The sequence below is a fragment of the Sander vitreus genome, chromosome 1, assembly GCF_031162955.1.
Source record: "Sander vitreus isolate 19-12246 chromosome 1, sanVit1, whole genome shotgun sequence".
Classification (NCBI taxonomy): Eukaryota; Metazoa; Chordata; class Actinopteri; order Perciformes; family Percidae; genus Sander; species Sander vitreus.
The window spans coordinates 21,663,028-21,679,593 of record NC_135855.1 but is presented as its reverse complement, the minus strand read 5'-3'; the positions used below and the strand labels follow the sequence as shown (position 1 = coordinate 21,679,593).

At 40.7% G+C, this 16,566-nt stretch overlaps 2 protein-coding genes across 2 annotated transcripts in view; both read right to left on the bottom strand.

The window, feature by feature from the left end:
• The window catches only part of rras2 (RAS related 2), a 35,991-nt gene extending 33,942 nt beyond the window's left edge, over positions 1–2,049 (bottom strand). Inside the window, exon 1 of the mRNA XM_078247938.1 lies at positions 1,607–2,049. Within this exon, the coding sequence (XP_078104064.1) occupies positions 1,607–1,708 (102 nt within the window). The 5' untranslated portion in view covers positions 1,709–2,049. The remainder of the gene's footprint in view (positions 1–1,606) is intronic.
• A 2,526-nt stretch (positions 2,050–4,575) lies between these two features.
• copb1 (COPI coat complex subunit beta 1) lies at positions 4,576–16,196 on the bottom strand. The gene is made up of 22 exons (XM_078247925.1): positions 16,054–16,196; positions 13,926–14,078; positions 13,317–13,546; positions 12,261–12,430; positions 12,026–12,140; positions 11,841–11,933; positions 11,590–11,727; positions 10,689–10,808; positions 10,227–10,334; positions 9,964–10,110; positions 9,674–9,819; positions 9,108–9,204; positions 8,838–8,998; positions 8,261–8,381; positions 7,943–8,170; positions 6,967–7,146; positions 6,329–6,473; positions 6,072–6,191; positions 5,831–5,976; positions 5,575–5,664; positions 5,143–5,298; positions 4,576–4,867 (listed from the first exon to the last, which is right to left on the bottom strand). The coding sequence occupies exons 2-22, from the start codon at positions 14,014–14,016 to the stop codon at positions 4,808–4,810; spliced, it is 2,862 nt and encodes a 953-aa protein (XP_078104051.1). The 5' UTR covers positions 14,017–14,078; positions 16,054–16,196; the 3' UTR covers positions 4,576–4,807.
• Positions 16,197–16,566: the final 370 nt, after the last annotated feature.

Sequence of the window (16,566 nt, the reverse complement as noted above, 5' to 3'; positions counted from 1 at the left end):
TGCAGACAGCTTGATGATATCCTCTAGGTAGTGTTAAACTCACCCAACTGAAATAATATGCTTTCAAGAATGGGCTTTTGAATGAGTTGATCATTGGTGTGGCTGTCCATTAATCTGGCAGGAGACTCCTTAGAGGAGGCTGTGGTTTTATTACAAAATCGTGTTAGCAAGTAAATCTAACCAGATCTATAAAGTGTTAATTTAGGAGCAAATATCAAGAATGAGGAACTTCACAATTACAACATTGTGTTATCACAGCATTGTTAAATCAAGTGTCTTCTGTGTGTTCCATATTCAGCTTTAAATGCTCCTCTACCTCAGGTCAGTAGGGTCAGTAGGCTGGGGCAAAAATCTGTGCACTGCAATCTGATCCCTTTTTACTTGGTATGCAGTTAATTAGCTTTTTGAACCCTCATTAGAAACAACCCCCCCCCCCACACACACACACACACACACACACACACACACACACTCACACAAGCTTTTCACCCCCACTCTAAAACGTCTGCCACCCCACTATTGTCTGACAGTGTGGAGACATGCAGCTGCCTGCAGTCTGGTCAGTAACACACTGACACGAGGGGGAAATACGCAAGGCAAAGGGCAACGTTTGTCAAGGGGGGGCGCTTTAAGGAATAGGAGCTAAATTACTATTATGAAAGCCCGGAAGGTCAAAGCAAGGCAAGCTAAGTCTGCAGTGTGCTGGAATGCAACCAGGGATAGATGGAGGTAACCGTTTACAGCATTTTTATGTGACATAGATGATGAGTTTTCAAGTATGCAGCCATCAAACTCAGGAACACTGATTTCTCACGGATTTCTCAATATTTATTTTATTTATTGTTTATTCATTAGTGTGGTTGTTTGCCTTCGGTAACTGGAAGTGCTAATGATGAGGTTGACCAGCAGCTATACCTTGGTGAAAGTCTACATCTGAACACAAAAGTTAATCATCTTTCAATGGGCATTCTGTACTAGTCATTCAACCCTTACGGATTTTCTCTGTTCACACATATATGTGATGATATGATAAATATATTTATCATGAGATTTGGAACAGCTTGGTGGCTCTCAAAAATGAATTTAAAAGTACATGTTTCTCTCTGAGGAACATCAGTATGGCTACTCCAATGATATTCATAATGTGAGTTTTGTGCAACTTTAACACTCTTCTATTTTAAGATTCTGGCTTGGTAGGCCATTACAGACTAAATCTTAGCATGGGTTCTAAATCCGGTAGCTACGTTACTTTGCAGCAAGTTAATAAAATAGGACAACTCAGGAGCTCCGCAGACCCACTTTCCTTTCTCTTTTGACTAGCGGCTATAACGGCAAAGTGGAAGTGGATCTCGGATACCGTCGTGTTACAGTGACAGTCGTCCTTTAGTCGTTTAAGTCACAAAATAAGGCTTCCCACCTCACCCTAACATCTTCTAACAACCCCTCGGTAAATAGTTGTAGGCCTCGGTAAAGTATTGAAGAAAACAGACCCCGGTATCCGCTTACGGGGTGCCCGTGTCTGGCCTCCCCCTCTTCTCTCGCCGTGTTTTCGGATGAGCAAATCAAAGCCAGGGCTAAATTCAAGGGAATGGTGCACACTACTGACCTGAATAAACTGGATAGTCAGGGCTGATTTCCCGACTCCGCCGCCGCCGACCACAACCAGCCGATACTTCTCCTGCACCGAGCCGTCCTTCCAGCCTGCCATCGAGGACACTTCGCTGCGCTCGCCGCCGCCGCTGCTGCTGCCGGAACACCACCAAACACCCACTTTTTTTTCTGTTAACTGAAGAGGCCCTGCGGTGTGAGAGACCAGAGCGTACAGAAGAGTCCAGATATGTGCCAAAAATGACTCGTCGGTGTAGTCCGTTTAGTGCACGGATACACAGGGAGCGATCTGCGGAGCTACGGTTGCCTGTCCATACGCCTGACCGTGTTTCTGCCTCGACAACACTGTGATGTTCGAGCTGTGGATCCGATAGTAGGTGTAATCAGGCAGACCAGTACTAATGTCTGGCGCTAGGGGCCCTTCTACAGGCTGCGTGTGACTGCCTCAACACCCCACCTACAGTAGTCTGACACACACACACACACACACACACACACACACACACACACACACACACACACACACACACACACACACACACACACACACACACACACAGTCTTATACAGTCTATGGTCTTAACCCACCCTGCAGCCCTATCCTGAGACCATGCTATCACACACCCCTGCAGTCATATTCCTGTCCTCAAACACAGCCTACACACGCACGCACGCACGCACACACACACACACACACACACACACACACACACACACACACACACACACACACACACACATAAAAAGCAATGCCTCCTTACTGTAATTGCAACCAATTATACAGTCATGATGAAGATGCCCAGCAGCTATCACCATAATGCAGACCTCCAGTTATATAAACTGTATTATGTTTAAGTATTAGTTTCCCTCACATCTTATAGGCCAGCTTTCATGCTGTAAACCATGAAGTCACACAATACAGATTTATTCTGTGAACTACTCAGTGAAAGATGCTGACTTTACTCCTACTGTCTCTTACACACACAATACAAACCAAACACACACAGGAGCATATCATAACAAGTCTACAAGTTTTGCAATATATGATATTTCTGTAAAAGTAGAATTTCCCCATTATAACTGAGACACTTTTTGAGTATGCAGATGTCTAATACACATGCAGTACAGAGAACATATCATTAAGCAATACAAATAGGCTATACAAATAGGCATGCAATTAAAATGGCTTAGTAAAAGGTTAATACAAATATCACTCCACAACATAGCTCATAAAAAATATATTAGGCAAATGTTAAAACTCACCTTTGTTACTCTCAGCTACACATTTTCATTGGTATATTGCATTACAGTTACTTTTCATTTACAAGGCCCATAAAGCATAAGGCTTTGTTATTCTTATCATCTGTCTATATTGTAAATAGTCTGACATGGGGATGTTCATCTTGCACTTTGACGTCTGTCATAACTTAACACTGAAAACAAAAGTGATGGATGATTTTCTGTCACTGAAAAGGGCAAAGTTGGCATATAGCCTGAAGTGCAGACTTAAGCCAGTTTATCTAAAATGTCAGACTCTACTTCAGTGTGTAGAAGCATGACTTGTATTATGTCAACATGTCAATTATATGCCATGTTATGACAAATCTTACTATAGGATTATACTTTGCAGAATACCAACACACTTTGACACCTGTGGCGCCACCTAGTGTCACAAGAAAGAGGCTGGACGTGAAACAGTGCACTTCAGTGTTCTTCAAAGTCTTGATAATGACCGTTCAAGAAAATAAAAATGGATTCAGACATTCATATAAATAGTTAAGTCATATCTACAGATAGTATTGCTAAAACTTCAGTCTCACTGACGATGACTTAAAGTACTGAGGACACGCTTGTTAGTAGCTTAGAAAGCTATGGAAAATAAATGCTGCAGAAATTCTTGTAATAAAATGCAGGATAGGCATTTATAAAACTCCAAATTTCTAAAGATAAACAATATCACACATATACATGAGAGGATAAAAAGCAGAAGTCGCTTTGATGCTAAAATCTAATAAAGCCACCATAAATGTACTGTTCCACAAACACAGTATGAATCCCTTTTACAAATATGAGATTAAAGAATGTGACAGTGATTCTTTGTTGAGGCGAGTACCTTCTGCCTTCATGATAGCTCGCCTAGCTACCCTAACTCCAGAGGCAGTGTGATGCACACAGTAGCTTGGCTGTGACAGTGCTGCCAGAGAGCCAACTGTTTATTTTCACAGCTGAAGCTCTGACCTCAAAGCCACCTCTCAGCCTTTGTCTATCCCCCTGGAGAGAAAGATTTCACAGATATTGTAAATGTGTGACCCTTTAATCTGGCATATTCCCAGAAACGTTCCTTTTACTCATGAATTATAAACAAGTGGAATATGTGACTCTCTGCCAACACTAATCCATCTCCATCTCATTATCACAGTGGCAGTAAAACTTGCAAATGGCTTGGAGACTACTGTCGAAATCACTGCAATATTTTATCCTGGGTTAAAAAGAAATCATGTCCCTGCCAAGGATATGTACTGTATGTATTTTAGAATATTAATGTCATTGTCAATTTGGGGGGTACTGACAGTTTCACACTGTGCAAGACATCACGCGAGGCATCGGAGGAAATCTAATTAGAGTCTGGAGCTGTGAAGCTGGACACAGCAGGAGGTCCGGGCAGGAGTCCCTTCCCTTTACAGTACAATCACCTTATTAAAAGTGTCAAATTGTCTTTTTAGATGTCTGAAAATGTCTGTTGACAGGATTAATTGAAGTTCCAAGCTATTTCATCAAAATTTAATGTCACGCTACACATGAATCAATTAAAACCTTTAACAGAAACTTAGGTACAAAGTACAGGAAATGAATAATACATATTAACAAGCCCTTGTCCAAAGCTACTGTAGATGTTCAAATTTACAATATAGTTTGAAAATTAAAAAAAGATCTGTAAATGGAAGAAAATGGTGCAAAGTTCTCTCATTCTTTTAATACATAGGTTTATTGAAAATTAAACAGGACAGGGAAAGAGCATTACTCAAATGCAGTTTTCAGACAGAGATGATGTAAAAGAAAGAAAGGAAACCAGCATGGAAGCAACTGACCACATAGAGTTCTTAATTTGCTGTGATGAAAAGACTGTAAAATGGATGATAAGAAGAGAACAGCGGGTGACTTTCCCATAGTCAGAGGGATAAGCTGGACCAGAGTTGTCTCAGACATTTGACTTTTTCTGGGAGAGGTTGATCTTGTCACCGAGACTCAAGGCCATCCCCTGTGAAATGAAGGAGGGAGGATTTATTGGAACAGATTGTATACATACTGATAAGAGCACAAAGCTTTCAGTGCAACATCCCATGTAACGGGTTATTTCATATATTCACTTTCCTTGTCCGTTCAGTCCAATTCTTTCAATGAGGTATTAGATTAAATGTTATCCTTCCAAAAGATGCATTTGTTGCATTGCTCAAGTTGAAGGAAAATACATTCAACAAAGCCTTTACTTCTCAGATGCATGCTACAGTTGATGGTGCAGCAGCTGTGACCCACCTGACTTTTGGCTCTAATGCGTATGTGTCCGTTGACAGGTGCGTCGGGCCCCAGGTGGATGGGCTTCTCGACGCTGACATTAGCCAGGGCATCTTCTCCAAAGATAGAACGAGCATAAAGGTTGGCAGCCATGAAGCCGCAGAAGCCAGACAGTGCCTGGTTTGTAAGACGAATATAGTTGAGAACACAGCACAACAACAACAACAACAACAACAACAACAACAACACAGGATTAACACACTTCATCTAGCATGATCGGCTTGGTGATGCATTACTGACAGTTATAATCGGAGCCCTACAAAGGCCACATATTATTCTTCGGAACGTGCACCAACTCCGAAAGTTTGAAATGCCCATTTCATAAATCTTTCGGAGTCCTGCCAGATTTAAAACCTCATTTGCCTTCTTTGCTCAGCTGTATCTCATACCAACCTTCTCAGGAGTCAGACACTTCATGTTGGTGGACTTGAGGATATGCTGAAGGTACTCATTCAGATCAGTGATGTTGGTGTTCACGGTCACCTACAACAAAAAAAGATTGCTTAGGGACCATCTACAACGGTCATGCTTTTTTTAATTTTTTTTTATTGATTTGTTAAATGTAAATCGTGTTCCCTATAATAGAGAAAACTACAGAACAACCGTTTGTTTCTGGGAACTGGCCACAAAGTAGAAATGCAAAGCTTACCTTGTTTTCCCACTCAAACTCTGCCCACATCTGTCTAAATTCTGCATCGGTGCAGGAAGCTGGCTGAATGTAGTCCATGATGTCAATGTGGATGTCACTTAGGACGACGCAGTTTCTGTCACTAGCAGCCCCCGATACATCATAGACTGGAAAGAAAGAATAAAACACATCCCCACAAATAAGAAAACATCATCTGGTTACAGAGAGCAAAACAGAACAAGACACAAAATCATTATCTTACCAATGTTTCCAAATATAATGCCATTCTCAGTAGAAGCCACCTTGACATTGGCCTTGATGTTAGCAAAATCGTGAGGAGCCAGAGTGAGAGGTGAAGGCTTCTCAACCAACTTGAGATCACCTGTGGGATGGATACATTTGGTAAAACGCATACATAGTGCAATGTGAGAAACAAAATGTGATTGGCTTGGATCAGCATTAATAGAGAAGAGAACGTATACATTGTGTCCAGTGAGGTGGAAAAGAAACCAGACTAACCTAAAGTGGCCAGCTCAAGGGTGCAATTCTGGAGCGTATCACTGGTTTGGTTGACCACCAGGACATCCAACACGATGTCATACTGGTTGACATGAACGTAGGCTTCAGCATACACTGGGTCTGAGAAGCCTGTCAGCTGGGTCACCTAGAACCGACAAAAATGGATTACATTTAATTATTAATTACAACATGAACTGAATGCAAATATTTCCTCACAGCGATTAAAAGTTTTTTGGGGTTTTTTGCGATTCTCTTTCGAACGGGGCACGACAAGGACTTCAGCAGCAGTGCAGCGGAATGAAAATAAAGTGTCTTGCATGAAAAACAATTATACCATGGCCAAATTAAATGACATTTACATAAATAACGCTACAACTAAATAGTAGGCTATTTGGAAAATCCAAACACGGAACAGGTATAATGTATGTATAATGTTGAACAGGAACAACTGCTCTTTTTCCCACTGTGCAATCAAATATAGCATCTCCTTCTGAGACAAACACCATTAATTACAAAAAAAATTGAAAAATCAATCTAATCTCCAAGCAGAAATGATACCTGAAGCTGAAAATTAGTCCCCCACGGTACTGTTTCTCTCAATGTAATTTCCAAAGATTTCTGCAGGGCATGTGGTGTACCTTGTTGAGTTTGGAAGCAAGGGGATCAGCAGCCTCCTTCCTCTGAGTGTTGCCCATAGCAGCCAACAGACTGAGCTGGAACTGGTCCTCCTTAGAAGCCATCTCGTTTTTGGCTGTCAGCTGCATGAAGGAGATTGGGTCGTCTGCCTGCACTGTTACGTTACGTTTCTCAGACTCTTTCTGTGGTCAGAATATGAAACAAGTAGGGTTATTTTTTTAGGGTTATCCGGCCTATAGTTAGTCCACAACAGAGTCAACACCATAAATACCTACAAAAGTAAACAAAGATGTAAAAACAAATGGGTAACAAAAAGAAATCAGATAAACTCAAGTAACGTTTTGTGCAGAATGAACACAAAAATTACAGTGACAATGTTCCTATGAGGAGAAACCAGGGCCCTGATGCATCAATCTGGCATAGTGAGGCCATACATTTTAAAAAACAACTTATTTGGCTTGTAAATGGTTATCACATGTTTTACAAACATAAAAACGCACATTTGCAATACTGATAAATGAGGGCTGGGTCCAAACATATGAAAAAACACAAAATAATGTGTTAGCTTCCTCTACTTGTGCTGATGCTTCAGCTGTGCCCAACTGTCAGGAGGTTAAATATTGAGTTCAGCCCTCTGAGGGTACATCCTATGGCCCTTATTTGATAGCTCCTCGACTCCTCGGTCGACCCAGAAATTATTCTGTCCCTCCTCGGTGATGGCTGTCTCAAAGCTCTTATTTCTGCCGTGCAGCTGAAGGAGTTGCTAACTCCGCCCAAACAGCTGACCAATTCATGTGACGCGTCAGAGGAAAGGACGTCTCACCCCTCTAAAACACATTTGCTCGTTGCCTCTCTCCTCGGGTCTCTCCCTCGCCTCCTCGGTGGGAGGGACTAAGACACGAGGAAGGGAGACAAGTGGAGGACTTGAGGAGGCAATTTAAGCAACATGAGATGCAGCTTGAGTCAAAGGACCATTACCTTCTGTGACAGCTTCTCCTCCTCCAGTCTGACAGTCAGCATATGTGACAGGGATCTGCGGCACTCCTTGTTGAAAATGTCATTCATAAGTGGCGAGCACTCTGACAGGACCTTGAGGCACAACGAGATGCGGTCCACATCATCGTCTGTAATTGGCTTCTTGGGCAAAGAGGACTTGCCCAAGTGCAGCACAGTGACCATGATCAGCATGGCCTCTGCAACAAAGGACTGAGAGAGACCGCATGACAGCAGGGATTAGAGAAACAAGGCCGCTGGTTTAAGGATTTTTACAAAAGGTGTGAAGCGAGGACAACTTACATTTTGTTTCTTTTTGTCTTGAACAATAGCAACATAGCGCAAGGCCACTTTGGTCAGTGTGGTGGCCAGGGAAGCTGCCACATAGAAGTCTCCATCCATCAGGAAGCCTCTGAGTGGAGGTCTGGAACAACCAAACCAGTGTTTATCAGAGTTTCTGCAGGTTTCACCAAGTCAAATTTAAGACTTTTTAAGACCTTTTTAAGACCATTATGAATGAAATTTAAGACTTCAACTAAGCCCTAAATTCAGTATCGCTAAACTTGCACTTCCCCATAGCTGAAGAATAAAAAACGTTTTATATCTGTGGTACAATCCGAAAGAGACTCGCATCAATAAAACGAAAGCTGATCGGCTGCATATATGCATATAAGTTGCATGTTGGTCTCATTTATATTTGGACTAGCGTAAGAAAGAACTACAACTTTACTACAATTTTGATTTTGAAATTTTAGACTTTTTAAGACCCTGCGGAAACCCTGGTTTATTGAGTGAGCTGGGTGGTAAGGTGACCAAACTCCATACAATCAATGAAATATTGCAGGCAAACAGCGATTTGCCCACAATGAGCTATCTTTACCTATCCTCTTCTTTCTTGGAAGGCCTGGAGGAGCTGAGGGCACTCTGTGTCACATAGGTGCCCATCTCTGTCACCAGCTTCTGCGCTGGAGCCGCACTCACTTCATCCTCTGGTTTCATCTCTCCCGTCTCTTTCTTTATCTCATTTTCTACAATCGGGATCTGTCCACGCAAGAGACGGACGTCAGATATTTGTGACAATTTTAATTAAGTTGGGACTGTCAGGTCAGCTTGTGTTGCATTCAATTCTGACAATAACGGACAAACATACCTCTCCCAAGGACCTGCGTACTTCTGTCATCACACTCTGGATGTCATCCTTGGTGCTGCAGTATTCTCCCAAGATCCACAACGCTCCCCTGTAGATCCTGAAAAATGACAGTGGGGACAAAGGTCATGAGCATTCACAATGTTACATAGTCCTGTAATGACATACTACTAAGCCCTTAGGACAAAACTCAGCCAAGTCTATGAAACAGAATAAATATAAGAATAAATACTGACATACTTGATCGTTGATCGACTTACCTATGCATCTAAATCAATTAGGCTAACCCAAATTGGACCCGCCTTTTATAACCATTAGGGAGAGACAAAAACCAAGACAATGCATATTGGGCCTCATTTACTAAACGTTCTTAAGAACAAATTTGTTCTTAAACCCCACTTACGCAGTTTTCACGAAGATTCTGGCATTCACCAACTTTTTCTTATTCAGGATTTGTTCTTAGGTAAGAACAGAATCTACGCACACTCAAGAGCACTCTTAAAAAAACGTAGGAAGATATTGCTGAATGAGGCCCATTAGTCCCCCTCAATGTGCTTAGAAAGCCTTACTTGACAGTTTTGATGGCGTGAAAGACTTCCAGCATCTTCTCGATGATGAGGGGTCTCAAGTTGTCAAACCTCTGAATGGCCTCACGGACAAACTCCAGCACATCAGCGGCGGCTGCCTCATTAGTGTCACTTAGGAACTCCATAAGCTGTAAATCATAACACAAAGAGAAGTCTAACTTTACTCTTATCATATAAACAACCATTGGGTCGTTCTCAAAAAGCTATGAAATATGAAGTAAGTTTTCAAGAGCCTCTTTTTTCCCCATGTGCTTAAATAATAGCAAACTCACCACAGGTATGACATTGGCCGCCATGTCAGGGAAGCGCACACTGCAGGAGTGGAGAGTGCGCACCAACAGCTGCCTGTACTTATCAGTGTCTTCATGTTCTGTTACGTTGTTTGTCTTGATCACTTCTTTCTTCAAAACAATCACCAACTAGAAAACAAATCAATGTCACTATATTTGCAGTATATGCCATCCCACCCGCCCCCGTGTCCATGCCTGGACATGAAAATAACAACAACATGGATATACTGTGCAATGCCACGGACCTCTTCTACATTGCGAGATGAAACAAGGTCCAGTGCCAGATGCAAGGTCTTCTTTCGGACTTCCAGGTCAGGAGTGCTGAGAACACGCAGGATGTCCATCACAAGGTCCTGGATAAAAAAAACATGGGTGACAACCAAATTAAGTGGTGCACTGTAGGTGCATCAAACTGGTGCCGTCTCATAATGAATGCTAAATTCTGATATCTTCCTGACTTTTTCTGCTGCTTTTGACTCTATAAACTATTAATTCTGTATATTTTCTTATACATTTTGCTGTGGTGTCATATTAATGAACCAAAGGACTAACATCGTCAATACTACTACTAACAAGGTTCGTTTCAGTAGGGCTTACATTTGGTTAGTGTTCTTTCTTAATAAGAACCTTTTTGAGATAGAGGGCCGTGGTGTTTGCGGTTAATCAGGCATTACATTTTAGTTGTTAATTGCAATAACTCAACGTACCTGGAGTACACGCTCGTGCGTGGGATGCTCCTTCAGTTCAATCAGGCGATCAAGAACAATCAGCTTCACATTGTTGTCGCTCTCCTTGATTATTAAATCAATGTAGCACTGGGCAGCAGCCTGGAGTCCAACAAAACACACAACGCTTATGAGACCGCACAAGAACAAAGACATCACTGCTATTGGGTCAAGTGTAGTACAATATCAGTGCCCTACAGTGCTGCTCATGAGTTTAGGACATATGCTAAAGTTGACTAAAAAGAGGAATAAAAAAAATCATCTTTTGCAAATTGATCTTAATGCCTTAATTAAAAGAAATAGGAAAAATCCGATCTTTAAGGACACAAATTTTCTTTGTGAATGAATAATGTATCGTAAATAAATAAATGTTCTTCCTTAAAATACAGTGGGAATAAGTCAGTACACCCCTATGTTAAATTCCCATAGAGGCAGGCAGATTTGTATTTTTAAAGGCCAGTTATTTCATGGATCCAGGATACTATGCATCCTGATAAAGTTCCCGTGGCCTTTGGAATTAAAATAGCTCCACATCATCACCTACCCTTCACCATACCTAGAGATTGGCATGGGGTACTTTCCATAAAATCATCTCTCAATGCAAATCAAACCAGCTATTAGGCTAACTGAAATAAAACCATTTAACATGAATGGGAATAGCACAAAGCGGTGTCTAAACTTATGCCCCCTGTATTTTAAGGAAGAACATTTATTTATTTACGATACATCATTCATTCACAAAGACAATTTCCAAAAGATGATTTTTTTTTTTTATTCCTCTTTTTAGTCAACTTTAGCATGGGTTCCTAAACTCATGAGCAGCACTGTATATATACAGTATGACTTACACAGGAGGATCACTGACAAAAACTTGCTGATGTACCTTAACGGCCGTGGGAGCACTGGAGAGGGTTACGAGAGTGCCAGCAGCCTCATACTTAACAGCCGGACTGGAGGACTGCAGCAGGTTGTAGATGCAACGGATAAACCGGGCACGCTCAGAGGGGTTAGCATGGCAAACCTAACAGAACGACAAAAAAGTTTTAAAGAGTTCAGACATTAAATAAGCTAATCTGGTAATATGGTGGTGTGTTACAAAACTTAAATTAGACTAATAAAAAGGCCTCGACTCACTTTGTAAATCAGCTCCACAATGACCAGCTGGAGAATGTCGCCAAAAGTGTGAACTTGGTCAATACACGTGCTGAGGTAATCCAGAGCTCGATCCTGCAAGATGTAAATAACATGATGTGAGTTAGGTGGGTCTAGTGGCACACAACAATATATAAAAAGTAAGAAAAGGACAATATGCTACAGACCTGATCGGCATGAATCAGCATCATGAAAGCATTTCTCTTACAGCTGGCATCTTTCTCATTGACGAGAAAATCATGGATCAACTCTGGAGCATCTGGGATGAGATGCTCAAAGTTCCTAAAAACAAATAAATATCATCAGCTGTTTGTTGTTCCCTTAGGAATGAGGTAAAAAAATAAATAAAAAAAGTGTGTATGTGGAACATCAACTGAACATCAAATATTTAACAGTTTGTACCTGTAGATGGTGTAAATGGCCAGGACAGCGTTGCGGCGCACGTAACTGTGCCGGTGCTCCAGGCAGGCCCGGATCGCTGGCATGAGTGGCTCAAGCAACTCAGACTCCTTCAGCTTGCACAGGAAACGCAGAGTGGAGCCACGGATGAACTCATTGGGATGCTGCAGGTCCTGAAATTAAAAGAGAGATTTTACGTGACAATTGCGGATTTTTTTTTAAAGTGGCCATATTATGCTCACTTTCAGGTTCATATTGGTATTTTGAGGTTGTACCAGAATAGGTTTACATGGTTTCATTTTCAATAAACACCATATTTTTGTTGTACTGCACATTGCTGCAGCTCGTCTTTTCACCCTGTGTTCAGGTTTCTGTTTTAGCTACAGAGTGAGGCATCGCACTTCTATCCCATCTTTGTTGGGAGGTGCACATGCGCAGTAGCTAAGTAAGATCACATCATCTAGCTAGCTGTTTCTACAACTTCAGTAGTACAAGGCAGGATCAGCCTTGTACTACTAACTTAGCAGGATTCTGCCGATTTTGAACCGCTCACCCGGATACTGAAGGCAGGACACATTCAGAAACCTGTATCTCACTCAAAACAGCATGGATGTTCTTTTTTCAACGTTTGTATGCGTGTGGAAGCACCAGAGACACAAAATAACACCCCGAATTTGTGATTTCTTTCATAATATGGGCACTTTAAATAAATATATATATATATATATATAAATAAATAAATAAATAAAAAATGAAACTGACATATTCTAGCCAAGTTACAATTTCAATTGTCATACTATTATTACGTTATAAAGTCAGCACAGATGGATATCATGTGGATTTAGCAGTCACACAAACCTGCCAAACTGGTGTTCAGCTATGCAATCAGATGTATGCATTTTAACATCTCCTATGACCAGTTCCATATATATTAAATTAAATATATATTTTTTTTACGCCATTATAAACATTATTTTCCCAGCTGTGTAGTGTATAACGATGGAGCGAATACCCAACATATAGATATACAGATCTACAGATTGTGGCGATTAATCGTACCTTTCTGTATGCGTCGCAGACCAGGATCATCTCCTGAAGCAGCTTTCCATCTGTGGTTGTTTTGGGAACAATCTCCCAGAAAACCAGCAGCAGCTTTTTGATGGTGTGGTCTTGAAGTGGCAGCACAAAGCGGATTATGGTCATCAGCAATCCTGGCAACTTCTCACCATTCAGGATCATGATGATGACCTTCTTCAGGGCTTCAGTCTTTGCCTTGATCTCCCCCTTCTCTGTAGAAAAAAAAAATTATTCTTGTTATTAATAGGATGAATGTGATCATCAATATCCTCAAAAATGCGTTATAGTATTTACAGATCTTCACCTTAAACCCTTCAGAAGGAATTTGTTGAATGTGTTGTTATTTCACTGAGGATGTTAAGTGACTTGCATTTTGATCAGCAATTAATCATTTTTCTACTGAAGAAAGAATCCCTATGAAAATTGCTGATGATTCGTGTATTTTTCAACACTGAGGACCACAAATTAAATTCCAATCACCTTCATTGTACTGAGTTGGAGACAGACATTTTAGAAATGAATATCTCCCCTCAGCAAAGTTTATTCAGGTTAAGAAACATATCTTTGCAAGTTAACATTAAGCATCGTTACCTAGATCAGCTTTTAGGCTGACTTCAGAAGGGGGCTCCGAGTCAGATGACACATTGATCAGAGTGTAACAAACGTTCTCTGCAGCTGTCATTTTGCTCCTTGGCTTGTATTCGTTTAGAAGAATCCCAATGAATCTCGCTCACTGGACAATACCTACGAGAAACAGAAGAACAGTAGATTTAGTAAATTGTGGGAAAAAACATTTACACAGACTCCTAATTATTATAAGGGCAGAAAATATGGGATACACCTACAAAGACCACAGAGTGAACAAAATCTGCATGAAGAACAGACACAAGATAAATCTACTGTACAGCAACATGTGCATGCAACAGAATAAAGTACTGTGGGGTCGTATTTCATTTTCTTTGTAGCAGCCAAAAAAGGAATGGCAAACTATTTTAAAAATGGGACCAGGCAACTTTTCTAATGAGCTTTTTAAAACCCAGAACAGTTTTCCAGGTATCAATCAAAGGGCTTACTTTACTGGAAAACTGTCCAAAAAAAAAAATAGAGCTAATTGAGACTACAAGGCATGATTTACCAAATATAACTACTTCTTATTTACTGGGAGTAAACTGCAAGTTCACAGCACATTAGCTCATTGTTTATTTAGCGCTGTCACCTCACAGAACAGAGGTCCTTCCAGAGTCCCTTTGATTATTTAAAGTGATGAGGCCTTTGTTTGAGAGGCAACTATGTGATCCTGGATTTGCCTAACTCCGACTGCTGAAACCTCATTAACTCCAGGTACATTTTGGAATGTATTTTCGCACTGAACTGGACTGTGAACTTGTCTCACATTAGGAAGGGGCCTCTAATGGCCAGTGTGAACAGGAGGAATGATAACACCAAGCAAACCCTGTTTCAATGTGCATATGTGCACCTGACAATCGTTTTAAAAACAGAACATTTGAGAACATATCCTTTAAACTTAAGCTTGCTTAGGCTAATGCATTGCATATGCATAACATATTGTTTTATTGCCACTGGGTATACCATTAAAAAAAGGTATACGATAGTATAAACACTTGTGAATACAAGCATCTGATAAATGGCTTGTGTGTTTGATTTATTTTAGATTACTTGGCGCTTTTGCTGTGTTGAATTGCATGGTTGGATTATGCCAGCATCTGTGTTGCATCAGTCAAAACATCCTAATAATAAAAGCCTGGTCAACCAGGTTATTAAATGAAACGTAAACTGAACTGCATTGAAGATTTTAATATAAATGGCTTCTCAAAATTTTGTCTGGCAACTGTGCAACTTATTTTGGTAGCGGTCACCACCATAACAGCAAAACAAATTGAGATACGAGCTGATTAGTAGGTCACCTGTGTGTTGCAGCTACCTGTGAACCCAAACAATACAGACAAGTTGTGTGATGATCTTGGAAGTCTAAATAAAAATCTGAAATGGATTTGAGAATATAAAAAAATACCTAACGTTAAATCTAAAAGTATAAGAAGAAAAAAAAGTTACATATAGCCGCTGGCTTCTCTTGATTGAGAAAACAATATAGCACAGGCTCGAATTAACAAAACGAGGAGCTGAATTACTGCTGAGCTGTCTTTGAAGAGATAACGACGTTATAGTCACAAATCAAGAAGTCGTGTTTACAAGGTTCAGATATCTTCGTACCATTTCTGCTGCTTTTGTTTGTAAAAACTAGACTGCTGCAGACACAAAGAAAACACAGGCAAGCGCTGTCACCGTGACAGCAAAAGCAGCTTAAGGTACAATGTTGCGATAACGTAACGTTAGGTAATTAAAGCTCGAGTCAAGAAAGTGTGACACGCAGCGTTAACACCCCATGGACCTCGCACAACACTGTAGCTAACTTACTGTTACAGCGTTGATAGCGTTCTGTGTTAGAACCAGAAGTTGTGCAGAAAAGCCTCAATAAAACGCAAACATCAATTAGTTAGTCGAATATTCAATTGATTAGATTACGTTAAGATATACGATCAATTGCTAACTAGCGAACGCTAGCTAACGCCAGCTTAGCTTCTGCCCAGACTAGCAATGAAATGGAGGACAGTAACGTTAGCTAGCTGTCTCAACAATTACCAAGGGTCAGGAGAGAAAACACCCCTCATGTTGGTTTCAACTAAGTTACATAACCTACCTAATAGCACGACTATTACCCTCCGAAGTAGCCTTCGATATCCCGTTTTGGATAATTACATCTGTAAAAATCCTCAGGAGCTCCCTTTTTGGCGAACTGTCTCTTCTGTAGCTCTGCACTACTTCCTACTGACGTGGAAGATTAGCTACTTTCTGAGCCACATCACTGCTACCGTGCGCCGTAAGGTTCAAACACGAGAGCAATAACCCCGAACGTATAGGCCTAGTGTACAGGACAGCTTTCTATTAAAAAACAGTCATGAGAAACTGTTACGTTTAATATTACATCTATCACTGTTATATTGTAAATTGTAAATATACATTATAATAATATATAGTATATGTGTATGGTTGTGTGTATGCCACCTGTGAATATAAAGCACCTCGATCAGTCCTCAAAAGATGAACTGGAAAAGAAAGAACATCTGGGCAGCTATGTTCAGCCTGTTGCCAATGCAACTATAACTAATAAACAGCTGGGAAATTGATGGTTTTTGAAGAACTAAACTGCAAT